At 72.0% G+C, this 25,949-nt stretch overlaps 6 protein-coding genes across 6 annotated transcripts; 4 read left to right on the top strand and 2 right to left on the bottom strand.

The window, feature by feature from the left end:
* Nucleotides 1-3,155: 3,155 nt before the first annotated feature.
* On the bottom strand, nucleotides 3,156-8,943 carry AURANDRAFT_64382 (hypothetical protein; the record flags this gene model as incomplete). Its single annotated transcript, XM_009038971.1, has 2 exons — nucleotides 3,156-6,287; nucleotides 6,313-8,943. The coding sequence occupies 2 exons, from the start codon at nucleotides 8,941-8,943 to the stop codon at nucleotides 3,156-3,158; spliced, it is 5,763 nt and encodes a 1,920-aa protein (XP_009037219.1).
* Nucleotides 8,944-9,865: 922 nt separating this feature from the next.
* Nucleotides 9,866-10,975, top strand: AURANDRAFT_64381 (expressed protein; the record flags this gene model as incomplete). The annotated part of the gene is made up of 1 exon (XM_009039202.1): nucleotides 9,866-10,975. The coding sequence occupies one exon, from the start codon at nucleotides 9,866-9,868 to the stop codon at nucleotides 10,973-10,975; it is 1,110 nt and encodes a 369-aa protein (XP_009037450.1).
* A 1,363-nt stretch (nucleotides 10,976-12,338) lies between these two features.
* AURANDRAFT_71684 (hypothetical protein) lies at nucleotides 12,339-15,591 on the bottom strand (the record flags this gene model as incomplete). The annotated part of the gene is made up of 3 exons (XM_009038970.1): nucleotides 12,339-12,704; nucleotides 12,803-13,876; nucleotides 14,089-15,591. 3 exons carry the CDS (start codon nucleotides 15,589-15,591, stop codon nucleotides 12,339-12,341), a joined length of 2,943 nt encoding a protein of 980 aa, XP_009037218.1.
* A 165-nt stretch (nucleotides 15,592-15,756) lies between these two features.
* AURANDRAFT_64379 (hypothetical protein) lies at nucleotides 15,757-17,570 on the top strand (the record flags this gene model as incomplete). Its single annotated transcript, XM_009039203.1, has 2 exons — nucleotides 15,757-16,011; nucleotides 16,116-17,570. 2 exons carry the CDS (start codon nucleotides 15,757-15,759, stop codon nucleotides 17,568-17,570), a joined length of 1,710 nt encoding a protein of 569 aa, XP_009037451.1.
* A 1,087-nt stretch (nucleotides 17,571-18,657) lies between these two features.
* AURANDRAFT_26908 (hypothetical protein) lies at nucleotides 18,658-19,851 on the top strand (the record flags this gene model as incomplete). Its single annotated transcript, XM_009039204.1, has 1 exon — nucleotides 18,658-19,851. One exon carries the CDS (start codon nucleotides 18,658-18,660, stop codon nucleotides 19,849-19,851), a length of 1,194 nt encoding a protein of 397 aa, XP_009037452.1.
* A 5,486-nt stretch (nucleotides 19,852-25,337) lies between these two features.
* Nucleotides 25,338-25,934, top strand: AURANDRAFT_27042 (hypothetical protein; the record flags this gene model as incomplete). The annotated part of the gene is made up of 1 exon (XM_009039205.1): nucleotides 25,338-25,934. The coding sequence occupies one exon, from the start codon at nucleotides 25,338-25,340 to the stop codon at nucleotides 25,932-25,934; it is 597 nt and encodes a 198-aa protein (XP_009037453.1).
* Between the last annotated feature and the right edge of the window lie 15 nt (nucleotides 25,935-25,949).

Below are 25,949 nucleotides of genomic sequence, written 5' to 3'. Positions count from 1 at the left end.
CGAACAGCTATGTAGCGGCGCTCCTTCTCTATGGAGGCGCGCAAGTCGACGCGCGTGATCACGCCGAGCGCACGCCGCTCATTTGGGCTGCCATGATGGGGGTCACTGCCGTTGGGCTGCCATTGGCGCGGCTTTACCTAAGCCGCGGCGCGTCACTTGACGCGCGGGATCTCTTCCACGGGGAAGACCCCGAGGCCACGGCGAATAGAAGAGGCAACACGGTGGTGGCTGCGCTTCTCGCCGAGGTCCGCGCGGCGGGCGGCTGGCGGCCGTACGCAGACGTGCCCCGCGCTCAGCTCCTGAAATTTCGCAGAGCACTCCCGTCGCTGCGCGAACGCGGCCGCGCGCTCGCACCTTCGAGCGACCGCCTCCACGAGCGCCTCTTCGTGCACGTTCCCGAAGACGTGTTCACGCACGTCATAAGGTACTGGCGCTCCGATCGCGACCCCGAGTACCTGCCAACCATCCGCATTTAAGGACGACGACGACGAGCTATTAGGACGGGGCTTCGGTGAACTCCTGAGCCGGTCTTGAGGAGATACTGACGCTGGGTCGCAGGCCTCGCGCCGCCGGCTAGCTCGGTTCGCCGAGGTACCCCGCGAAGGCTCCGCGAACGCCCCTGGAAGGCGTAGTTAGCGATCAGCATGAAATGCCACTGAGGCCTCGAGGATGCGGCTGGCAACCCGGGTCGCCATGATCATGGCGGCGGCGCTCGCGATCTCCGGCGTGGCGTCGACGCAGGCGGTGGGGCCCGCGATCTCCGGCGTGGCGACGACGAACACGTCATGGTGGCGCCTCGCGCTGGCGGCGCCGGCGATCTCGCCCGACTTTGCCCTCCTGTCGAAGCACGTCTGCAAGCGCGAACCTATCTACATGTACGAACGATTCTGGCCCTATTTCCCGACAGACTGCGTGAGAAAAGTTGATAGACCCGACAGCGGACTGGACGGCCTCGGCCACGTCGGACACAGAATCGTCGGGTTGATCGCCGATCGCCACGGCCCGGGCCCGGCCCCCCACTACTTCCAGGAGTACGTGGGCGAGGGGGCCGCCTACCTGCGCGACGTCGACGGCCTTGGCGATGGCTTCGCGCCGTCGCTCTACTGCCACGAACGAGATTGGCTCCATGCGCACGGAAACCCTTCGCAGGACGAGATCGCGGCCCGCTGGCCCGCGGGCGACGCGTTGTTCCGCGGCCACTTCGAGTGCTTCCTCACGCCGCCGCTCGACGAGTGGTTCGGCTTCGACGCGTTCCCGCCGGCGACCGACGCCGCGCGGAAGCGCCGCGCGGCCGCCGAGGCCTACGCGGCCGTCGACCGCGACGCCTTGGTCGACTGCGGCGCGGCCGACGGCGAGCTCCGCGTCGTCGTCCACGTGCGCCTCGGCGACCTGCTCCACCCCAATCTGTCCGTGAACGCCTCCGCCGAGGTGTCCCTCCTCGAGATGAGGGTGGCGGGCGCGCGCCTGCGGAACGCGCTCCGCGTCGTCGCGGCGTTGCGAGCGCGGCTCCCAGCGCGCCGCGTCCGCGCGCTCATCCTGAGCGACTCGCCGCCGGAGACCGTCGCCGCGACCCTCGAGGGCCTTGACGTCCGGATACACGTCGGCGGCGCGCGGCGCGACGACGCGTCGCGCCTCGTCGACGGCCGCACGGCCGGCCTCGAAAACGACTTCGACGTGAGTTTCCACGGCGCGGGCCACCCGCTCGTCGCGCTCCACTGCATGGCGACCGCGGACCTGCTCCTCGGGCCCGAGCACTGCGGGACCCCCTGGGCGCCGCGACGGATCCTGGCGATGGGCGCGGACCACGCCGAGAAGAATCCCGGGCGGTGCAGCAACATGGTCCAATTCGCGTGCGCCCTGTCGGCGCGGGGCGCGTGCCGCGGACTTCCGGCGACGCCGCTCGACGCGACGGCCGTCGACGCCGGCATCGACACGTTCCTCGGCAGCGGCGCGCAAGCGCAGGTGTCGTGTCCCAACAAAAAAACGAAATGTGATCGCGAGGCGGATTGCGTATGGAAAGCCCCATGCTACGAGAAGAAGTGCTGCCAGCCGCTCGCGCGGCCCGAGCGGCCGTCGGGCCTCGGCCCGCGCTACGACACGAGACCGGCGAACGTCTCGGAGACGTCGATCATCTTCATCAAGATCCCGAAGTGCTCGAGCAGCACCGCCGGCGGCGTCGCGCGGCGCGTCGCTTCGCGACACGGCCACGTCGGCTTCGCTTCCCAGCACAATGGAGGTTACCGGAAAGGGACGACGACGAGTCCGGCGGTCTATGCGAATCATGAGTCACTCGTGAAGTGGATTCATGAATTCCAGCATGGCGGCACCGCCGGCACCTGGCGCGCGTTCCTCTGGACGGTCGTGCGCGAGCCGCTCGCGCGGAGCGTTTCCCAGTTCTTCCACTTCGAAGTCACGAGACACGAAAAGGACTCCGACGCGAAAGTCATCGCCCGGGTCCGGAGGTACCTCAAATCCGAGAAGAATGTTCTCTGGTGGAACGTGCGAACGGACGGAGCATCCGCGCCGCGGCCCGGCGACGTCGACGAGCTCCTGGACGCCTACGACCTCGTCGGGACCACGGAGCTCTTCGACGAGACGATGGTGCTGCTGGCGACGCGCCTGGGCGTGCCGCTCGGCGACGTGCTCTCGGTGAGCGCGAAGAACTCCAGCGTCGCCGGGGCCCGGGACCCCAAGACCGGCGACGCGGTCGTCCACGCGGACGCGTCGCAGATCGCGCGCGTCCGCGAGTGGGCCGAGAAGACCGGCTTCGAGGCGCGCGTGGCCGCCGACTACGCGCTCTGGCGCAACGCGTCGGCCCGCGTGCGACGCGACGTCCGGCCGCTGGAACGCGAGCTCGCCGAGTACCGCCGGCTCAAGCGCGCCGTCGCCGATCCCTGCGCGGCGGACCCGCGGAACTTCGAGGAAGACCAGTGCCTCTGGAGGGACAACGGCTGCGCCCAGCCGTGCATCGACGCCGGACTCGCGCGCGACGCCGGATAAGAAGAGTAGGAACCGCCGAGGAGCTCCTCGGCGAGGAGCCAGGCACACCTACATAGCTGCTCCAATGATGTGAGACGGCCATAGAGAAGGTGACGACGACGGACTTTTAGGGTACGGGGGGCGTGTGTGTGGGGGAACGGGTCCGTGTCGTCGCTCTAGTTGCCCTGCTGCTCGGCCTGCTGCTTGGCCATCCAGGCCGGGACGAGGCGGCCGCGGCCGCGGCCGCCGCCGGCGGGCTGGGGCGGCGCCATCATCTGGGGCGCCATCTGGGGCGGCGGCGCGCCCCAGCCCGGCTGGGGCCCCGGCGGCGGCGCGCCCCAGCCCGGCTGCTGGCCGCCGGGCGGCGGCCCCCAGCCCGGCTGGGGCCCCGGCGGCGCGCCCCAGCCCGGCCCCGGCGGCGGCGCGCCCCAGCCCGGCCCGCCGGCGGCGACGGGGTTCTGCCAGGGCGCCGCCGGGGGCATCATGGGCGGCGGCGCGCGCTGCGGCGGCGCCGCAAGCGGCGGCGGCGCCGCCGCGACGCGCGGCGCCGCGTTGCGCGGCGGCGGCGCGGCCGCGCGGTGCGGCGCGAGCTTGGGCCCGCGGGCCCACTCCTTGGCGTGCTTCTTGAAGTGGTTCAGCGCGTCGTCGACGCCGAGGAAGGTCTTGTCGCGGAGGTAGAGGCCGTTGGGCGTCACCTTGAGCCACTCGAGGCGGCACGTCGTCGCCTTCGGCGGTAAATACGACAGCGCGAAGCGGCCCGGGTAGCGCGCGTCGACCCAGAGGAAGTAGGGGATGGACGCCGGCGCCGCGCGGCGCTGGGCCTTGAGCTCCTTCTCCGACGCGGCGGCGTCGCGGACGTCGTCGCGGAACTTGCGGCTCGCCGCGACGTCCTCGCAGAAGTCGTTCATGGGAAGCACGTAGCGCGCGAGGAGCTCGTCGATGTCCTCGTACTCCTCGACCTCGCCGGGGCTCACCTCGAGGCGGAACTTGGGCGGCACGCCGGGCGCGACCTCGTCCGCGTCGTCGACCTCGACGTGCTTGTAGACGCCGTCGCGGAACGCCCACGTCAACGCGACTTTTCCCGACGACGACGGCCGCGCGACGACCTCGCCCGCGCCCATGGTTTCCAGCAGCGCCTCCGCGGCCTTGTAGTCGCACTTGGCGTGGTAGGCCGGGTGGAGGATGTGGCGCCGCGCGCGCGCCGCGGCGCGCGGCTTGAGCGACGCGTCGAGCGCGCGCGCGCGGTCGTCGCGGACGCGCTTGCAGCGGTCGAGCCGGCTCCGCGCGTTGGACACGTAGTCCCGGACCATCTTCGACGCGTCGAGGGCCGGGTCGAAGTCGACGCCCCGCGCGCCGTAGTGGTCGTAGAAGGCCTGCGCGGACTGCGGGAAGAAGACGTCGTCGTCGCGGCGCGACAGCTCGATGCGGAAGCGCTCGTGGTCCACCTTGAGCACGGCGCACTCCACGACCTCGTCGATCGCGAGCTTCGCGTCGAACCTCGGCCGCAGGCCCTCGGTGGACAGCCACTCGTCGGCGTTCTCGACGCGGCCGCCCTCGGCGTCGAGGAATTCGACGTGCACGCCGCCGGACAACCCGAGGTCCGTCACCACGAAGAGGCGGTACTTGTCCGCCCGCTGGATGCGCGCCGTGACGATCTGCTTCTCCTTGACGCCGCCGCCCTGGTCCTGGCCCAGCCCGCTCAGCAAGTCGAAAACCGCGGCCTCCGTCGGCGGCCGCCACGGCGCGCGGACGTCGCGGTAGGGGCACCGGAGCTCGCGCTTCACGTCCTCGAGCTGCTCGCGCCGCAACCCGACGCCCGAGTCCTCGGCGAGGATCTGCGCGTAGGTGTCCAAATCCAGCTCGCCGAGCTTGTCGTCGAGCGCGTCGTCGGCCGCGGCGTCCTCCGCCTCGTTCACCTTGTGCGTCGTCCCGAAGAGCGGCGGGCTCCAGAAGTCGCCCTCGCGGTAGGCCGCGTTCTGCTTCCTCAAATTCTTCGCCAGCGCGCTCCGCGAGTCGTCCATGGCCAGCGCGACGACCTCGCTGTACGACTCCTCGCCCTCGCCGAGGTCGCGGTCGAGGCCGTCCGCGCACATCTTCTGCGCCCAGTCGTAGAAGCCCTCGCCCCCGAAGTAGCACTCCGGGTGGACCCGCGTGTCGTCGAGCGGGTCCAGGGCCATGTCCGCCAGCGGCCCCGCGGGCCGCACGCGGAGAAAAGCGGCGCAGTTCGTGAAGCAGTTCGTCGCCGACCCGCGCTTCGTCGAGTACTTGCCCCGCGCGTCGAAGAGCGCCGCGAGGTTCCGGCGGGAGACGACGACGCCGTGGGCGCCGCCCTCGCGCGCCGAGCCGCCGTAGGACCGCGCGGACCGGCGCAGCGCCGCGGCCTTGCGCGGGCCCAGCCCCGCGACGAACTGGAGGCACCCGAAGTGGTGGTCGTACTGCAACGCCTGGTTCAGGTCGACGCCGTGGGCGCAGTTCGCGTCCACGAGCGCCTTCGCGTAGGTCTCGAGGAGCAGCTTGCCCGGGACCATGTCGGCGAGCGGGTGGAGCTTGACCATGGTCAGGTCCTCGCCCGGCAACCCGAGCCCCGCGCCGCCCCGGAGCCCGCGCGCCGTGAAGCACGCGGACAGCTCCGCGAGCGGGTTCTGCGCCGCGCGGGCCAGGGACACGGCGACGCGGTAGGGCGCCGGGTACTCCTTGAGCTCGCGGTCCGCGCGGATCGACGACGCGAACGCGCGCGCGAGGCGGTCGTCCGCGAACGATATCGCGCACTGCCACTCGCCCACGAGCTCCTCCTCCTCGTCGAGGCGCATGGACTCCTCGGGCGACTCGTCCTCGTAGCGCGGCAGCGGCTCGCGGGCCACGCGCACGGACGCCTCGACGAACTTCATGCACCGGCGGCACGCGGCGGCGCCCGCGCCCGTCGACACGACGACGACGTCGGGCCGGTGGCGCCGCAGGAAGCGCGCCACGCGGCGCACGTCGTCGGGGCTCCGGTCGTTGGCGCGGGAGCTCGCGACCTCGTGGTCGCTCACGGAGCCCGACGGCCCCAGGAGCACGAACGCCGTCGACTCCGCCGGCGGGTCCTGGCCGCGCGCGCGCTCGTGCTTCGCCCACGTGTCCGCGCGCGCGACGCCGACGCCGACGGCCTTGCAGCCCACCTGGCCGCCCGCCGACTCGTGGAGGCCGTTGGACCCGCGGAAGCCGCCGCCGGCGAAGCCCGCGACGTCCGCGAGGCGCCGGAGCGCGTTCGCCGCGAGGCGCGCGACGGCGCGCGTGCCCGCGCGCCGCAGCTCGCCCTTGAGCTCCTCCTCGAGCATGGGCAGGAGGAAGGACTTGACGGCGAGGCGCACGACCCTCCGGCGCGTCGGCGAAGTCGTCGTCGCTGTCGTCGGCGTCGTCGAGCGCCGCGGGCGCCGGCGGCTTGGCCGGCGCGTCCGCGAAGTCGTCGTCGCTGTCGTCCGCGTCCGCGGCGGCCGCCGCGGGCGCCGCGGGCGGCGCGTCGGCGAGGAGCGCGTCGTCGTCGTCGTCGTCCGAGTCCATGACGACCCGGTTCCGCCGGAGCCGGCCGGAGCCGGGCGCGGGCTGCGTCTCCGCCGCCGCCTCGGCGGGCGCCGCGTCCTCCATCTCCTCGTCGGACTCGCCGTCGCCGCCGCCGCGCTCCCGGAGCACGCCGTCGCCGCCGCCCTCCGCCGCGGGCTCCGCCGCGGGCTCCGCCGCGGGCTCCGCCGCGAGCTCCGCCGCGGGCTCCGCCGCGGGCTCCGCGGCCGCCTCGGGCTCCGCGGCCGCCTCGGGCTCCGCGGCCGCCTCGGGCTCCGCGGCCGCCGCGGCCGCCGCGGGCGCCGCGGGCGCCTCCGCGGCGGGCTCCGCCGCGGGTGCCTCCGCGGGCTCCGCGGGCTCCGCGGGCGCGTCCGCCGGGGCCGCGTCCTCGACCGCCGCGTCGTCCTCCGCCTTGACGTCCTCCTCCTTGGGCGGCTCGTCGGCGGGCGCCGCCGGCGCGGCCGGCGCCACGACCTGGAGCCCGGCGTAGGTCGCCGCCGGCGCCGCGAGGTCCGCGCCGCCGCCAAAGGGCAGAGCCAGGTAGGCGTTGAAGAGGCCGTTCGCGATCGCGTCCACGTCCCATTTCTCGTCGGCGGCGTTTGGGTCGTCGGGCTTCGCCGTCGACCGCAGCTCGTAGGCCAGCAGCCCCTCCTTCTCGGCCTTGAGGATCTTCACAAAGTCCGCGGCCGCGAGGTCGGCGACGGCGTCGCCGGCGTCCTCGCCGGCCCGGTGGCGCCGCGGCGGGTTCGACGACGCGCCGTCGAGGAACTCGGCCACCTTCTTGTTCTGGAGGTACTGGAGGCCGTGGTACTCGTGGCAGACGTCGATCTCGGCCCGGCCCTTGTCCGTCGGGCGCGTCGTTACCGTCGCGAGTTCCCGGAACGCGCGGCGCGCTTCCGCGCGGACCGACGGGAGCGCCGCGAGATCGCGCGCCAGCGCCGCCACGGCGCACTCCCGGAGCTTGGACTCGTCGTCGAGCGGCGGCGCGCCGAGGAAGTCGAGGCACGCCATGTCCGGGTACTCGGCCGGCGTCGGCGGCATTTGAGCCGCCGCGTCCGGGTCGCGCAGCGCGTCGTCGACGGCTTTCGCGCTCTTCGCGAACGTCCGGCAGAACTTGTCGACGTCGTTGTCGCGCACGGCGGCCCAGAAGGCCGCCTCGCGCTGGCCCGGCCGGCGCTTGCCGTCGTCGGCGCCCGCGCGCGCGAAGCAGTGCTTGACGTAGTGGCGCGCGTCGCGGTGCGCGCCGTCGTCGGCCAGCCGCGCCGCCGCCAAACCGGGGCCGAGGAAGGGCCTCGGCGCGACGGCGCGCAGGGCCTTGACCATCTTCACCGTGTCCTTGCGCCGCTTCGCCAGGCGCGCGAACTCGTCGTCGAGCTCGAAGACGCGCCAGAGCTCCGCCGGTTTGATGTCCGAGTCCACGAAGTAGTCGCGCCGGTACGCGGCGACGAACGGCACCTCGTAGCAGTCCTCGTTGTAGAAGCGCAGCAGGCGCGACACGGCGACGACGGTCGCGTCCGCCGGCGCGTGGGGGTGGCGCAGCTTGCGCGCGATCCACGCCGCCTCCTCCTCCAGATGCGTCTCGTAGTCGCGGCGCGTCCGTTTGGCGGTGGCGACGCTCCGGAGCTGGAGCCGCTCCGGCAGATCTCGTTTCCGGATGGCCTCGTCGGCGTCCGTGACGTAGTGCTCGGCCAAGAGACCGGGCTCGTAGCGCGCGCGGAAGCCCGCGCCCGCGGCCTTTTCCTCCTCGTCGTCGTCGTCCGAAAAGCCCTTGGCCGCGAAATCTTCCGCGTCCTCGCCGAAGATGTCGATCATGTCCATCATCTGGAGCTGGCTCGGCGCGTCGGCGCCGCCGCCGGCGCCCGCGGGGCCCCGCGCGCGGCTGATGCCCATCTTCTCCTCGCGCTGGAGCGCCTGCTGGATGCCCAGATCGTCCTCGATGAAGTCGTCGAAGTTGTCCTCGTCGTAGAGCGCGTCGCTCTTGACCTTCTTCTCCTTGGGCTCGTCGTCGGAGTCGTCGTCGAAGAGGCGCGCCTCGGCGGCGGGGGCCTCGGGTTCCGGCGCCGCGGCCTCGCGGGGCCGCTTCTTGGGCGCGTCGTCGAAGTCGTCGTCGCTGTCGTCGGCGTCCGCCGGCGGCTTCGACGCCGCGCCCAGGTTCTCGGCGATGAGCTCCAGGTCTTCCGCGTCGGGCGCCGCGCGCGCCTTGTTCCGCCGCAGCCGCCCGCCGCCCGGCGCGTCGTCGTCGTCGTCGTCGCTGCTGCTGTCGTTGAGCAGGTCGTCGCCCTTGTCGTCGTCGCCGTCGTCGGCCTCCTCGTCGTCGACGACGAAGCCGTCCTTCTGGTACTCGTTCTCCTCCACCTCCTCCGCCTCCGGCGCCGGCGCCTCGTCGCCGGACTCGTCGGCCTGGTCCTCGATGAGCGCGTCGGCCATGGTTGGCTCGGCGACGGCGCGCGAGGCGGCGCGGCGGGCGCGCCGGGCGGGCGCGCGGCGGAACGACGCGGTTGCAGGCGGTGCGGCGACCGCTGCGGGCGCGTCCGGCGATGCGCGCGCGGGGTTCCCGGTGTGCGTGCGGCTTCACGCGACGGACGGCGTCGCGGGTGGCACTCGCGGACAGCCGAGTGATGGCGCCGCTGAGGCGACGGGATCGACCCCGGCCAGCCGCCGCGGCGCCGCCGCGCGGCGCGCCCGACTCGTCCCCTGGAGCGTTCGCGCGTGTCGACCAGGGCCCTGCGCGAGGCTGCCTCTGGATCTCGCTTCGACCGGGCAGGCGTCGGCGCCCGCGGCGACGCGCGCGAAGCGCGGGGGGAGCAGCAGGCCCCGGGCGGTGCAGGCGGCGAGCGAGTCTTCATGCGTCGACGAGGGGGAGGGCTGCGCGCACGTCGATTGTTGTGCGATCGGCGCGTGTGCGTCGCCGGCGCTCGCAAGGTCAAGCACGCCGTGTGGAGGTCGACGTCGACCTGTCAAAACCGTGCCCGCGCTCCGGTCTGGGCCAAACCGCGCGGCCCGCTGCTCACCGGGGCGCCCCCCGCGCCGACAACGATGGACGTCCAGGTCACGTCGAAGCAGCGACGAAGTCTGGCGCCGCCCGTGGCGGGCGCGGAGAACCCGACGGCCCAGCAGCAGCAGAGCGGCGCCTACAACGGCGGCGGCGGCGCCGAGCCCGCGGCGCCGCTCCCGCCCCTGGAGAGCTTCCGCGAGATCGAGCTCAAGCGCGCGCAGTACGTCGGGCCGACGGACGAGAGCAACTGGGTCATTCCCGGGCGCGCGCGCGGCGTCCGCGGCCGCCGGTTTCGAGAGAAGAAGTAGCCTCCCGCCGTCGACGTTTCCAAACACCCTACTACATAGGCGGCTCATGGTCGGCGCGTTCCCGGGCATGGCCGACGACTTCGAGAACGAGAAGCTGCTCGGGAGCCTGCTGGAGCAGGGCATCACGACGTTCGTCTGCCTCCAACGGGAGTACGACCCGCGCGCGCCCGAGGCCAAGTGGCGGTCCGGCGTCGCGATCCGGCCCTACTACGAGGACGCCGTGGCGTTGGCCGGCGCCTTCTACCCCGGGCGGCGGCTCCAGTTCCTCCACTTTGGCATCGAGGACTGCTCCGTCGTCGAGGACGACGCCGTCACCGACTTCGCCGTCGCGCTCGCGCGGCGCATCAAAACGACGAACGAGGTCGTCTACCTCCACTGCTGGGGCGGCCACGGCCGCGCGGGCACGGTGGTCTGCCTCCTGCTCCACTTCCTCTACGACCAGGACGCGGCGTCGGCGATGATGCGGTGCCAGTTCGTCCACGACCTCCGCCGCGTGCCCATCGTCGTCGGGTCGCCGCAGACGCAGACGCAGCGCGACCAGGTGAGCCGCGTCATCGCGCGGTCCATCGTGTCGCGCAAGGTCGCCGCGGCCGCGGCCGCGGAGCGCGCCGCGCACGACCTGGCGGTGGAGGAGCAGCGCGCGGCGGCGACGCGGCGCGCGTCGTCGCAGCAGAAGCACACGGCGGGCGCGACGCCGTCGGGCCCGGCGCGGCGCGCGTCCAACGCGCCCCACTCGGGGCCCACGCCCGCGGCGACGCCGCGCGCGCCCGCGGACGCCGCGCGGCCGCCCGAGGGCGTGTCGCTGCCGCGGCTCATGACGTCCGTCGCCGTCACCCAGGGCGCGCACCCGAAGAAGGCCGACGAGGTCATGGCGCCCGCGCGCGCGTCGCCGCGCGCGGAGCCGACGACGGCGCGCGTCGCCTCCGCGGCGGAGGTCTCCGGCGTCGTGCCGCGCCAGCCACCGGGCATCAAGCCGGGCAAGCAGATGCGCGCGCCGCGGCCCTCCGCGGCGGCGAGCCGGCCCGCCGGCGGCCGCAAGATCGTGAGCCAGCCGCTCAAGCAGCACCAGGCCGCGCAGGCGGCCGCGGGCCACCCCATCGTGCCCCAGCCGCCGAGCCGGCCGCCGCCGTCGAACCCCGGCGGCGCCTCGTCCTAGCGGGCGCTCTAAGAGGCGGCGCACGAAATTCAAACGTGGGCCCGCGGCCGCCGCGGCCGAGTCGACTTCCGCGTGAGCCGGCCGCCGGCGCCGTCGGGCCGGCCGCGGCGGACCTCGCCGCGCCGCCCCCCGCCGGTTCGACAGACAGATTTCCATTAACGCAGGGCAGTCAAGCGCGCGGTAGCTCTCCGAGGGCCGCGCGCGGGGGTATGAGTCCTCGCAAGTATTTGGCGTTTGCGCGCGTGGTTTTCCGCGGGCCTAGCCCGGCTTCGTCTCGTAGACGTAGTGCTGCGTGCCGTAGGGGCTCGCCGGGACCTCCTCGATGTCGGCCCACTGGCTCCAGTCGTCGTCGTCGTCGTAGGATTTCCTTCGATGCCTCGTCTCGACGTGTTCGACGACCTCGCAGTCCATGTCCGCGACGCACGAGATGGACTTTTGCCGGCGCTCCGCCGACGATGGCCGCGGCTCTTGCCGCGGGCTCGTGTCGTCCAGCGAGCACTGGCGGTCGATGCGCCGCGCGAGGTCCGCGTCCCGCCGCCCGTCGGGCGAATCGTCCATCGACGACGTCTCGCGGTGCCTCTGGGGCGTCGCGGGGTGCACCGGCGTCGCCGTCAGGCCCGCGCCGGGCGCCATGAGCGTGCTCGGCGACGCCGCGCGCGCGGCGCCGTTGGGCACGGACAGGTTGCTAGCGAACATCTGGCAACTTCCACACTACACTTCCTGGCGACGCGGTCGCTTCGGCGAGCGGCGCGGTGCGTCCGCGTTGCTAGGTGTGCGCGGCGACGGTTCTCGGTGCACCGGCGGCAGCGAGGGTGTCGCTGCCGCCGCGGCGAATTGCAATCTGTCGGGCGACCAGACCGGCAGCAGATTTGGAAGATCTCGATCAAGCGGCGGCGGCGCGCGCCAAACCAGCTCAGTTTTGGGATTTTGCACGCAACATCGGCTTCATGTGCGCTTCACATTGCGCAACGAGGATGCATATGTGCGCGGGAGCTCCTCTCGTTCTCTTTGATTTGAGTCGTCGTCACGAGTCCGGCCACGAGCGCCCGCCGGCGGCCCGTCCGACGGTCGACGTCTTCCGAGCCTCGAGACGACCGCGCGCGCGCTACTCTACCCGCCACCAGCACCTCCGAGTCGGGTACCGTACTAGTACGACGCCGTCGCCGTCTTCAAGTCTCCGCGCCGCGGCGGGCGTCATCGCACGTCCAGGTCGCTCGAATGTACCCCACCGCACCCTCGAGTATTTCGATCCAACGTACGCTGAAACGACACTTGACATCCCGTTTTGAAGAAACCGCGCCAAGGCAATCGCCTGTTTGAGGCATCTCAGATCGGGCGACGGCGCTGCCCCCTGAAGTGGACTTCACGCCGCGCTGATGGCGACGCTCGACGCGGCGGAGGTGGAGCGCCGGCTCTGCTCCTTCAGCAGCTTCGTCGGAAACAGCAACCCGTGGCCCCTGCCGTCGGACCTGCTCTCGGGCCTGTCGTACGCCATGGACTCGTCGAGCTCGGGCAGCGAGGCCGAGACGCCGCCGTGGACGAACCGGCGCGCCGCGGCGGCCGGCGCGACGCCGGCGAAGCAGCTGCCGGCCTGGGCGCCGCGGAAGCCGAGCTGCCTCCAGCGCGACGCGTCGGACGACGACGAGCCCTTCGGCTGGTTCGTCGACCCCGCGGAGCCGCCGCCGCCGCCGCCGCCGCCCGCCGCCGCGCCGGTGCCGAAGAAGGCGCCCTACGCGACGTTCTTCGGCTTCGGCGCGCAGACCGCATTCTACTGAGAGCCCCCTCCCTCGGTCGCTTCGCGCCTAAAAACCCTGTATGTCACCTTACGGGCGGATCCTCGCCGTAGCCGTCGGCCTCGTCGTCGCCCGCGGCCTCGTCGACGGGCGGCGGCGCCTTGTTGAAGCCGCAGAAGAGGCGCCGCGCGTCGGCGATGGGCTCCCGGAAGAGGCCGCTGTGCGCGGCCTTGTCGTAGAAGAAGACGTCGGCGTCGAAGAGGTCGTTGGCGAAGGCGTAGAGGGCCAGGTCGAGCTGGTTGTGCTGCGTCAGCAGCGCGCGGTCGCTGCCCGTGGCGTTCGCCGCGACGACCTTGCGGGATTTCGACGCGTCGCGGCCGATCGTCGGAAAGACGTCCGCCTTCGAGAAGGGCCGCCAGCCCAGGCCGTGGCGCACGACGTTCCGGGCGCGGGACGCCTGCTCGACGACGAGGACCACGGCGAAGTCGAGGAGCGCGTCCTTGGCCCGTCGCAGCAGCGCGTCCGGCGGCTCGCGCGGCGGCACGCGCGCGTCGTAGGGCCGGTCGCTGAAGGACGTGCCCAGCAGGCTCCGCGTGGCGTAGTCGGAGCTCATGGCGCAGACCATGGACCAGTCGTAGCCCGTGCGGTGCGGCGCGCCCACGGAGAACGGCAGCTCCTCCGGGTCGACGCACGGCGCCGGTCCGCCGTCCTCGAAGACGCCCTTGAAATACAGGCCCGGCTTGCGGCTCGACCGCGTGCGGCCCTTGACGGCCTTGGGCGCCGTGCGCAGCGTCTTCGTCCAGAGGTGGTTGTGGTGGCTCGCGACGCGCGCGAGCGGCTCCCGCAAAACCGTCGCGTACCAGAGCGCCTCCTTGTTGGACGCCGGCGACGGGCAGACGGCGCCGCCGGCGTCGGCCCAGCGCTCGACGGCCATCAGCTCGTAGCCGCGCGTCTTGAAGGCCGCGAGCCGCTGCGCGCAGTCGAGCTCCTTCGCGGAGCACCGCGCGCGGCGGCCCTTGCCGATCTTGGACGCGGATTCGTGGACGACCTTCAACCCCCGCGCGCAGTTGCCCCAGGTCGGCCCGTCGCCGGGGTCCCACATGGTCGAGAATTTCGGCGGCGCCGCGCACTTGTTGCGCGCCGCGAGCTTGCAGAACGACGTGCCCGCCTGGGCGGGAACAGGGTGCGAAATTCCCAACTTCAAAGGCTCCTCTCTCGGTCGTTTTCCGCTCGTTTCGGCTGATTTTGGGACGAGCGATCATCTCTCGGACCGCTCTCGAAGCGTGGGTGCTGTTTCCGAAACGGGCGCGCGTGGAACACTCACGTTGAAGCGACGTTGAATCACCCTTTTCCTGCCCTGGTGCCCGCGGCCTTGGACACGTGGAGGAAGAGCACGTGGCGCGCGAGGCGCTGCGCCTCGACGAGGGCGACGGCCGCGCTGTCCACGAAGAAGCTCATGGCCCAGGAGTCGACGAGGCCGCCGCCCCTGCGATCGAAGGCCGCGGCCGCGAGCAAGAACGTCCGCCGCCGCCGGTGCGCGGCGACGTCCGCGCCGTCGTCGCCGCCGAGGGCGACGTGCGTCGCGAAGAGGGTGCCCGCCCGGTAGGCCGCGCACTCGCCGAGCCGCCTTCGCTCGTCCCCGCGCGCGTCGGACCGCTCGAGGGCCGCCGCGAGGGAGTCGACGTCGCCGACGGACCGGTCGCCGGCCGCCGGGAGCAGCGACGCGCAGCCGGCGAGCGTCGCCGGCGGCAGGTTGGCCTCGACGGCGGCGATGGCCGCCGAGAGCGGCCCCCGGAGCTCGTCCAACGGCAGCGACCGCCGCGTGTCCACGTGGCGCCGGCCGAGGTCCCTGCCGCAGTCCGCGCCCCCCGGGCCCTGGCCCGCCTTCGTCGCCGACGCGTAGAAGAGGCCCCGGTTCGTCGCGAGCTTGCGGTACGTGTTCGACCGGTGGCCGCAGTTGAGCACCTCGAGTAGCGCCGCGCCGTCCCTTTGGAAGACGCCGTTCGTCAGCGACGCGCCGTGCGCTCCCACGAGCACGCCCGAGTGCTGCGCCGTGCGGAACTGGGACGCGAAGGAGAAGGCGTGGGCGAGGGCCACGGTCTGCAAAACCCAGCCCGGGTGCTCCGAGGACAGCCACCGCTCGAGCGACGCCGCCAACTCTCGCGAGTTCGCCCACGCGGGCCCCGCGCGCTTCGCCGGCCGGTTCAGGTTCGCGGAGCGCAGGAGCAACGTCACGGTCCGCGGCGGGCGCGTCGACGGCGCCGCGTCGGCCACGGACCCGCCGCCGTGGAGCCCGTCCGCGGCTTCCAAGAACGCGCGCGTCGCGTCGGGGTCCCTCAGGTACGTCGCCCTCGGCACGTAGGTCGCGTGGACGACGCGCTCGTAGCACGTCGACCGGCCCAGGCCGTCGCGAAAGACGAGGAAGCCGTCGCCCGCTGGCGCGGGCGCGAGGTTCGCTCTTGCCCGGAGCGCCGCGAACGCGACCCTGGCCGTCTCCTTGAACCAGTCCGTGTCCGCGCCCCGCGCGCTCGCGAAGTTCGACGCCGCGGCGACCTGCGGCAGCACGACGTGGTCGACGCCCGTCCGGCCGCGCCAGAGCTCCTCGTACTGCGGCAGCGTCGTCGCCGCAAAGTGCTCCATGTTCGCCCAGTCGCTCTGCGTCGCGCGGCGCACGCGCTTCACGGTGATCACCCAGGCCGTGCCCCTCGCGACGGTCGCGCCGGGCTGCGCGCGGGCGAAGCGCGGCGCGCAGGGGCCGTGGGCGCTGCAGGGGGCCGCGACGCAGTGGTTTTGCAGGTATTTCAGCTGCGCCGTCGCGTTGGGGTCCTGGTAGGCGCGCGTCGGCGCCGCCAGCGCGACGAGCGCGCAGAGGAGGCGCCGCATCGCGAGTTGCTGTAGCAGCCTATGCTCGCGCGCGCGGCGCGCAGGTGTGCGGCATTGGTGGGCAATAAATTTTGGTCAAAGCATCGCGCCGAGGCGACGGCAACATGAATGACCTTCGACTGCTCGACGCTGTGGTTGAGGCGCCGATCCCGCGTCTGTCCCACGATGGAGGCCATCGGCGAGAGCATCTTCTGCTACATCCCGCGCCTCGCCGACGCCGTGGAAGACGACGCCGCGTCGTTCCTGAAGCTGGCCACGCTCTCGAGAACCGCCTTCTTCCAGTTCCTCGACCGGGGCACGGGCTGCGGCGACGTCGGCGGCAGCCCCTTCGCGACGTCGCTCTACGCCATGCACTGCGAGGGCGGCGACGCGGCGGCCGGCGTCACCTTCGGCGCGGCGAAGGGCGCCCTCGGCCGCGCGGTGACCGCGAAGCGCGTCTTCGACCGCGTCGAGCGACAGGAGTGTTTTTTCGCGTGAATTTCGCCTGAAGATGTGAAGAAATCCGACCCCGTCGCACTTGGTAGGTCTTCGACCGCGCGTCGTACGGCTCCGGCTACGTCGACGCGGCGGCGTTCGATTCCGTGCTCGCGCAGATCCTGACGACGATCTTCGAGGACGAGGGGTCGCGCGCGGCGGGCGCGTCCGTCGCCGAGGCCGTCGAGGCACTCGGCGGCTCCCGCGAACGCGCGGAGACGTTCCTCCGCTACGACAGCTCCGGCGACGGGAGGATCGATCTGGGGGAGGCCGTGGCCATGGCGCTGAGTTTGGGCGGGGCGCTGGACGCGTTCCTGGCGGCGGCGGAGCGGCGCAAAAGCCTCGAGCTCTCGGCGGGCGAGGTCGCGGCGGCGTCCGGCGGTTCGACGCTGGGGATCAGGGACTACAACGTCGCGCTGCGGCTCATCGGCTTCGGGGACGTGGCGCGCGTCTTCCAGGGCCAGTTCGTCCAGGGCATCTTCCAGCGGCTGGACGTCGACGGCGACGGCGAGGTCCGGCTGCCGGAGTTTTTGGTCAACGCCGCGCGGCTCATGCGGCCCGTCTCCTGGGAAAGATCCATGCGCGACGCCGCGGGCTTCCCCGGGCTCGGCGCGCTCGTCGTCGACGACGGCGCCGAGGACATCCGCCACTTCGTGGCGTCGCTGCAGACGGGCGACATTATATTGTCGAAGATCGACGACGACATGGGGCGCTACCTCCAGTTCGCGATGGACGCGCCGTGGTCCCACGTCGCCGTCGTCGTCCGCGGCGCGGCGCCCGCGCCGGGCGCGCCGAACGAGAAGACGGAGGAGCTGCTGGAGACGTTCCCCTTCCGGCGGCGGAGCCACGCGTTCTGCTCGCCGGGCAGCTGCGTCTGCTTCCCCTGGAGCCACGAGGACGCGTCGTCGACGGTCGAGCCGGGCTTCTTCGGGGGCGGCAAGGCGGCGAAGAGCTTCCCGGCGTCGTGCCTGCGATGCGACGCCGGCGTGCACCTGCTCGAGTCCACCGGCGAGGGCATCCACGTCTACGACTTCGCGCACCGCTACTTCGAGTCCAAAATGTCTACCCGCGTCTCGGCGGTGGCCGTGCGGCGTCTCGCGGCGCCGCGGTCGCGCGACGACGCCGCCAGGGCCGCGGACTTTTGCGCCACGGTCCGCGGGTCGCTCTACAGCACGACGCGCGACGAGTTCACGCACGCGATCGAGTACCACAGCCGCCGGGGTTCCGTCGTCGCCGCGGACGCGGCGGACATGGAGCACCGGAGCCACTTCTGCTCCAAGGTCGTCGCCGAGTTCCTCCAGCACATGGGCTGGCTCGGCGCGGGCCGCGAGCCCGGGAGCGTGATGCCCTCGGACTACGCGACCTGCGCGGGCCAGCACCGCGGCGTGCTCCGCCGCGACGTCGAGGCCGACCTCGCCGACGGCGTCGCGCTCGGGCCGCTGGAGATCATCTGGACGCCGGAGCTCGGCGCGCACCTCCCCTACAGGGCGCGGAAGAAGAAGTAAGTGCTATAGAGCCAAATTACGGGCCACCGCCGGACAGTGACTCCACACTCTCCCAGCGCCCGGTTTGTGTAATGCCGGTGGAACTCGGTCTCAGGAAGAGCGACAGATGGGAAGTCGGCAGCAACCTCGCGATCGTCTTCCCAGAATTCCATATCCTCCTCGCCTTCCCAGAAGACCTGCCAGCGACTTTTGCCGGCAATGCCGTTGTAGAGTCTTCGTCCCTTGGCCAGGGGTCCGTGCTCGCCGGAGTAGACGCGCACAACGACACTTTGCTCGTCTAGAGTATCCGTCCGCGCGTTGAATGACTCCACGAGATGTTCCAAGACGACTGGGAGTTCGGCGCGAGGCAAAAACATTTCGTCGTCGACCTCGAGGAAGCTGACGATGACGTTGAGCGGGTCCACGACGCTCAGGCGCTGCCCGAGGACCTCGCGCAAGACGACCTCGCGCCGGTCATGTCGATATCGTTGAGATGCTCAGACAATTTTGGACAAGAAAGTGTCGTCGAATACAAAAAGCAGTTCAAGAAGCTCTGGAGGGAAAGGTCCCCTACTTCCCCACGAGTCAGTCATCACTAGATCTTGCACCGTCCCAAAGAATGTTTCGAACGGGTCGTCAAAGGCGGGCACATGTTCGTCGACCACCTTGCGCAGCGCGCAGAGCTCGCAGTACTGCTGCCGAACCCACTCGTAGAAGTCGGCCGCAGGCACTTCCGCGCCGCTCTGGTCTTCGACCATCAGCAGATCGGGCTCACAATCGATTGGGTAGCTATGTTGTCGAAACATGACACGCCGCGCGTTGGTGTTGGCGCGAGGCACCACGAACGACCGCGCCGCCCGAGAATTACGATACGCAGACAGCGCTTCACCTCGCAGCAGTTCAGGCTCAAAAAGTGAAGCGGATGCGTCATCCTCGGACCGGTCGTCCATGCTCCCGTCAGTCTCGGCCCAGTCGTCCAATGGCATGCTCCCGTCATCCTCGGAGGGGCTGGCGTCCATGCTCAACTCCTTCAAGATCGATTATTATGCCAGCTTGAAGCTATCCTGAAGCAGCCACGATGGGCAGCCCCTAACAACAAGCTTGTACCATGTTCGCACGAAACATCGCAAAGGTCCGCGGCTCGCTGATCCGCGACATCCTCGGCCGCGCCTGGGCTTTAGAAGCGGAGGGCAAACAGGTCATCCACCTCGGCGTCGGGCAGCCGAATTTTGCTGCACCGGAGGCCGCCGTCGCCGCGTCGCAGGACGCCGTCGCGCGCCACGGCATGCAGTCCTACATCGCCAACGCGGGGCTCGACGGCTTGCGCGACGCCGTCGCCACGGAAATCTACGGCCGCCGGTCGCCCGCCGCGCGCATCGCGGCGAAGGACGTCGTCGTCACGTCGGGCAGCATGCTCGCGTTCTACGCATGTTTCGCGGCGTGTCTCGAGCCCGGCGACGAGGTCCTCTTGCCATCCCCGGGCTACGAGAACTATACCATGGCCGCTCATGTCCTCGGCGCCACCGTCGTCCACTACCCGCTGGGACGCGCGAGCGAGGCCTGGTCCGCGCCGTCGCGCGAGGCGCTCGAGGCGTTGGCGACCCCTCGGACGAAGCTCGTCGTCGTCAACAGCCCGTCGAACCCGACGGGCAGCGTCTTCTCGCGCGAGGAGCTCCAGCGCTTCGTCGACTTCGTCGGCGACCGACCGGGCGCGGCGCTCCTCTCGGACGAGATCTACGGCGGCGTCTGCTTCTCGAACGGCGGCGGCAGCGCGCCGTCCGTCTTCGACTGCGACCTCGGCGCCGCCGAGGGCCGCGTCGTCGCCTGCGCGGGGGTCTCGAAGGAGTTCGCCATGACGGGCTTTCGCGTGGGCTGGCTCGCGTCCAAGGGGCCGGCCCTCGTCGCCGCCGCGGAGAAGCTCATGGAGCCCCTCGTGTCCTGCGGCGTGCCCTTCGCCCAGGCCGGCGCCGAGGCGGCGCTCCGGAGCTCCGACGCGCGCGCCTACGCGGCGTCGATGCGCGACGCGTACCGCGCGCGCCGCGACGTCGCGCTCGGCGTGCTCGGCGCCCGCGGCCGCCTCGAGTACGAGCCGGCCGGCGCGTTCTATCTGCTCGTGGACGTGGGCCGCGACTCCGTCGCCTTCGCCCGGGAGTTGCTCGCGGACCGGGGCGTCGCCGTCGCGCCCGGCGCGGCCTTTGGAGCGCCGACGGCCCACCACGTCCGCGTGAGCCTCTGCGCGAGCGAGGGCGACGTCCGCGAGGGCCTCGAGCGGCTCTGCGCGTACGTAGACTCCACCGTGTAAAGTCGGCGCCGCGGCGGTGGTCGCCGCGGCGCCCGGGGGTGTTACACTCGCGCGGCCGCGCCGAGTCCGGCGGCCGCGCTAGGGGAACAGCTTCTTGGGCGGCAGCGGCCCGCCGCCGCTCGATCCCGGGCGGTTCGGCGAGCCGCGGCCCCGGCCGCCCGCGGCCCGCGCCTTGGCGGCGGCCTGCTTGCGCTCGACGTCGACGCTCTTGAGCTCCTCGCGGAGGCGGCCCGCCTCGGCGTCGTCGCCGGAGCCCACGGCGACCTCGACGGCGCGGTTCAACAACGCCGTCGAGTCGTCGAGGCGGCCGTGCGTCGTGCAGCACGTCGCCAGCTCCGTGAGCATCTTGATGACGATGCGCGCGTCGCCCGGGTCCACGACGATGGTCTCGAGCACGCCGATGCCGCGCTCGAGGTGCGCGATGGCCGCGTCGATCTTGCCCTCGCGCCGTCGCTCGACGCCCAGGGCCAGCAGCGTCTTGGCGACGGAGATGTGGTTCTCGCCGTGCTTCGTGATGGACTGCGCGAGCTGCCGCTCCAGGTCCTTGCACGCGCCGCCGTCCGTCGTCAGGGGCGCGACGCTCGTCGCCTTCGGGCGGTCCTCGAAGTCCGTCTCGATGGGACTCTTCTGCTGGGGCGGGGCCGACGCCATGGACGGGCTCGTCTCCAGGGCCTCGAGGGGGGCCGAGGGCTTCGCCTCGGGAAAGGTCCGCCCGCCGTCGGTCTCCGGCATCGTGGGCCCCCGACGTGCGGCCGCAGCGGGCAGCCCCGGGCGTTCGGTTCACCTCACGACACAAACGCTTCTTGGGCGCCTGTTTAAGCCAAAGATTTCGCAGGCCTTGTTGCATTTTTATATTTCGAATGTGATGGGGCTGCTCGCCTCCGCCTGAGAACTCCAAACTCCGATGGCCGCGCCGGATCGCTTGGCGGTCGCTTTGGAAGCGCTGGCCGACGGCTGCGCGCCGGACGTCGCGCGGGAGACGCGCGAGCGCTTCGGCGGCGGCGAGCCGGCCCAGTCGCGGGCGCGCGAGATCGAGCGCGTCGAGGCGCTGAGCGACCGCTTCGAGCGGAGCCGCTTCGAGAAGCGGCGCGACGACCGCGGCCGCGCGCAGCGCGACGCCGACGCGGCGGCGGCGGCGTCCGCGCTGCGCGCGTCGCACGCGGCGTTCGCGGCGGCGGCCGCCGAGGCCTCTCGCGCGCGCGGCGACGTCGCGGCGGCGAGAAACGGGGCCGTCGACGCCGAGGCGCGCGCGACGACGCTGGCCGTCGAGCTCGACGAGTGCAAACGCCGGCTCGCCGCCGTCGAAAGCGAGAAGGGCGACCTCGAGGCGACTTTGGCCGACGAGCGGGAGACGCGCGCGCTCGAGGCCGCGAGCCTCCGGGACCAGGTCGACATCCGCGAGCGCGCGGCGGCCGCGGCGACGGCCCGCAGCGAGGCGCAGCAGGCGCTGCTCGACGAGGCGCGCGCGGGCGCGCTCGCGGCGCGCGACGACGCGCGGAACGCCGAGCGCGCGTGCGACGCCAGGGTCGCGAAGATCCTCAGCGACGCGCGCCGGGAGACGGAGCAGGCCGCGCGCCTCGCGCTCCGCGAGTCGAAGCGCGCCCTGCGCCGCGAGCCGCGGCCCTGCGAGACGCCGCCGGGCACGCCCGCGAAGCCGAAAGAAGGAGGACCGACGCCGCCGTGGAAGTTGGGGAGGCCCGCGGCCATCGTCAAGGAGAGCGCCCGGGAGGACCTGCGCCGCCCGCCGCCGCGCGACGTGCTCGCGGGCTTCGCGCACCGCAACGACCCGCCGCCGACGCGCGTCGACGGCGCCGGGCTGCTCATCCCGGACGTCGCGGTCCGCGACAGCGGCGAGGACCTCTACGAGCCCGAGCCCCTCCGCGGCGCGCCCGGGGACCGCCGGGCCGCGGCCGCCCACCCCGCCGACGCCGACAAGGCCCCCAAGCCGGCCGCGCGCTTCGCCGACGACGACGCGGCACCGGTAAGGTGACTCATTGAAGGTATGTTGCATTTCAATGTTGCACTTCTGACGAGCTCCACACTCACAAGACGCCCTCGACGTCGTGTTGCGCTCCCACAAGCGCGCGCCATCGTCGTCGTCCTGTGCTCTCGACCGCCATCGACGACGTCCGTCGCGGTCTTCAAATGATGCGCGCACTCCTCGTAGTGCTGCTCGCGACCGCCACGAGCGCGCTCCGCCTCGTCGACCGCCGGCACGCGCTGCGAGCGCTCACCGCAGCCAGCGGCGCCGCGCCGCTCGCGGCCCGGGCCGCCGCGGCGCCGCCGCCGTCGGAGCCGGAGACCGTGGCGCTCGCCTCGGGCCTGTCCTACCAGGACTTCAAGGTCGGCCCGGGCTCCGCGCCGGCCAAGGGCCAGCGCGTCACGGTGGACTACGTCATGTCGACGACCGGCGCGCGCTACGGCGCGAAGATATATTCGACGAAGGACGCGGACGAAGGACGCGGACGTCCCTTCTCCTTCGTCCTCGGCGACCCGAGCGTCATCGCGGGGCTCAACGAGGCTGTCGCGACGATGAAGGGCGGCGGCGTGCGCCGCGTCTACGTGCCCGCGAGCCTCGGCTACACGTCCCTCGCGGCGGAGTCCCAGCAGCCCATCCCACCGCCGGAGACGGCCTTCGGCGAGTACCAGCGCTGGAAAAATATCTACGCCAACCCGCGGCGACCCTACCAGCCCGACCTGGTCCTCGACGTCAAGCTCTTCGGCCGCAAGTAAATTGAAATTAAGTGCCGGGGTTCTGCGAAATGGGACGCTGCGGACGGCGAGATCCCGCGTTCTTGGAAGGGTACGCTGCGGACGTGGCGGTCCCGCGTGTGACGTACGCTGCGGACCTGGCGGTCCCGCGTGTCGTGGATCACCAGGAGCGCTCGGGCCCGTAGCAGAGGGGCACCCACGCGAGCACGGCGAGCAACACGAGCGGGAAGCCGAAGAGGACGACCATGGCGTTGGCGACCTCGACGAGGGCGTCGGCGGTCATCATGAGCCGGCGGCAGCAGGAGCAGTCCTCGATGACGGCGCCGTCGCCCGCGCGGCCGCGCGCGGCCTGGTAGACGCGCTGGAGGGACGCCGTCTTGAGGAGGTCGCCGAGGCGCGGGCGGCGGTTGATGCGCGCCGCCGTCCGCGGCGCGTGCCGCTCGACGAAGGCGCGGAAGCGCGGGAAGTTCTCGAAGCCCTCGAGGTGGTCGTAGGGCAGGCCGCCGAGCCTCGCGCCCCCGGCGGCGGCGTCCGCCGGGAAGAGGTGCGCGTCCCACTGGTCGCCCCGATAAATCACATAGCGCTCGAAGATGCCCGACGTCGTGTAGCCCCTCACCTGGAGCGCCGACGCGAGCCAGCCGAAGCTCTGCGAGCCCTCGAAGGTGCCGTAGTACTCCTCGACCATGTCGTCGACGCGCTCGTCCGCGGACTTGAGCTTCGCGGCGACGTCGGACGTCGACACGAGGGCGACGGAGCTCGCGTGCCGCGCGCGCCAGTGGTGCTTCCAGCGCGCGGCCGCGGCCGCCCTCCGTTGAGCCCCCAGCGCCGCGTCGCCGACGCCGAGGCGCCGCCGCAGGTCCCGGAGCGGCAGGTAGGAGCGCATGACCATCTCCACGGCCGACGCCTTGAGGTAGCGGTTGTTCGCGTCGACGTTGAGCGTCTCGTCGAGGTCGCGGATGAACTCGATGGCGAGGGAGTTGAGGATGACCTCGAGGGGCGAGTGGTGGTAGAAGAGGAGGTACAAGTTTAACGTATACAGCACGACGTCGAAGCCGCTGTTCATCGTCCGGTAGAGGCGGAACCCGACCTTCTGGAGCGCGCCGTCGTTCTCGGACCGGAAGAGGAGCGCCCGGAGGGCGACGAGCTTCGCGACCGCGCCGTCGCCGAGGAACTTCGCGTACGCGTCCGGCGCGACCTTGGCCGCGTAGAAGAAGACGACGAGCAGGATCATCGCCGACGTGAAGCGCGCGCCCTCGCCCCGGTCCTGGACCGTCGCCGCGCGGTCCGCGCAGAGCGCCGGGAAGCCCGAGCCGCGGCCGTGGCGGATCTCGAAGAGGAAGACGACGACCGGAATGCCCCGCTGGAGGAGGAGCGTCCCGAGCACGGACGCGACGCCCGAGCCCAGGCACGCCAGGTAGAGGTACGTCGACGCCTTCGTGTGGCGCCAGTCCCACGTCTTCAGCGCCTCCGTGCGCTCGAAGGGCTCGAGGCAGAGGCCGTAGAGCGCGGCGCGCGCGCCCGGCGCCGCGGCCTCGAACTGGGCCCGGAAGGCGCCGTTGCGCTCGTCGCGGAGCCAGTAGTCGAACTCGCGCCGGCCCCAGGCCTCGTAGCCGAAGCGCTCGAAGTCGTCGCGGTGGCCGTCCATGAACTGGAGCCGCTCCTCGAGGCGGACCATCGCCGCGGCCCGCCAGGTGAAGGGCGCCTCGCCGAAGCCCCGCCGGCTGACGACGGCGGCCACGCGCGGCGCGAGCAGGTCGTCGCCGTAGCCGTGCGTGAAGCCGCCGTTGCTCGCGACGCCGTAGACGCCCCGCGCGCCGTGCGTGACGACCGCGAGGCGCCAGCGCGCGTCCGGGCCCTGGACCTCGACGACGTCCCCGGCCTCGAAGCGCCAGGCGTCGTTTGCCTCGTCGTAGCGGTCCAGGGACCGCCGGAGCGTCGCGACGGCCACCTCGCGCCGCGCGGCGAGCGCGCAGTGCGTCGCGAGCGCGGCCCGCACGCTCGCGCGCTCCGCGTCCTCGGCCGCCTGGCGCTCCTTCCGGTTCGTCGTCGGCGACGCGCCGCCCGCCAGGGACCGGTCGAGGTAGCCGTCGATGCGCAGCGGCGCCGGCGCGGGCGGCGGCGGCGGCGGCGTCTCCGCGCGGACCTCGAGGCTGACCGCGGTCTTCCTCCCGCGGGCCGGCGCCGGCGTCCCGGCGTCGGCCTGGAGCGGGTTCGCCCGCGCGCCGACGCAGTACTCGCTCAGCGTGTCCTCGCAGGAGGCGTCGTGCGCCGGCTCGTCGTCGCTGCGGATGTCGACGATGGCGAAGGGCCGGGGCTGGCTAGCGTGGTGGCGGTGGTGGTGCTTCTTGTGCGGCTCGTCGTGCTGGACGTCGCCCATGTCGCCGCATAGGGACAGGCTGTGGTGGGCGTGCGAGTGGCCGTGCGAGTGGCCGCCGTCCATGAAAGCTCACGCCATCAGGATTTTGGGCAGGCTGCCCGGGGGCAGCATCGTTCCGGCATCGTGCCGGCACGTACCCGCGGCGGCCGTAGCGCTCAAGCGGCCGATAGAGGCGCCCCCCGGGGCAGCCCGCCGGCGTTGCGCCATGAGCTACTACTCGCAGGCCCAGGAGGAGCAGCCGGGCATCACGCCCCAGGAGGAGATCCAGCTCCGGCGGGTCTACGACCTGCTCTGCGACTACGGCGCGAAGCGCGCGGTGTTGAAGATCCTGCGGCCGCAGCAGGAGCGCGCGAACCAGCTCCGGAGCAAGCTCGACGACGACGAGGGCGCGGACCTCATGGTCGCCGCCGAGCTCCAGAAGCTCGACGACGAGATCGAGGAGCTGCAGATCAAGCTGCGGACCATCGAGGCGGAGTCCGACGGCCTCATCAGCGTGCAGGACCTCATGGAGGCGCTGAAGACGCTGGGGAAGAAGACGCCGCGGAAGGACGTCGAGGACATGATCTGGGAGGTCGACGAGGACCTGGACTGCTGCGTGAACTGGGAGGAGATGCTCCTCATGTTCCAGCGGAACATCCGGGACCGCACGGGCCTCGAGCCGAGCCAGCTCTTCAACGTCGTCCAGTTCATGATCTTCGACCAGGACGAGAACGGCCTCGTGTCCGTCGACGAGACCATGAACATGCTCTACGCGCGCTACGGCCGCGTGCGCATGGAGGCCAAGCTCAAGGAGCTCTTCGGCGACGACATGCGGGAGACGGGCACGCAGGGCGGCGAGATCGACTTCCTGACGTACCTGCGCGCCGTCGAGAAGACGCAGCTCATGACCTTCCTCAACTCGGCCCACGGCAAGGCCCAGGTCGCCAAGGCCGGCTCCGCGCGGAAGCTCATGGGCGCGTCCCTCGGCGACCTCGAGAAGGGGTCCCACCACTAGTAAGCGTCGCGGGAC

Source organism: Aureococcus anophagefferens (genome assembly GCF_000186865.1).
Source record: "Aureococcus anophagefferens unplaced genomic scaffold AURANscaffold_10, whole genome shotgun sequence".
NCBI lineage: Eukaryota > Pelagophyceae > Pelagomonadales > Pelagomonadaceae > Aureococcus > Aureococcus anophagefferens.
The sequence above is the reverse complement of the archived record's forward strand: the minus strand, read 5'-3'. Positions and strand labels throughout refer to the sequence as shown.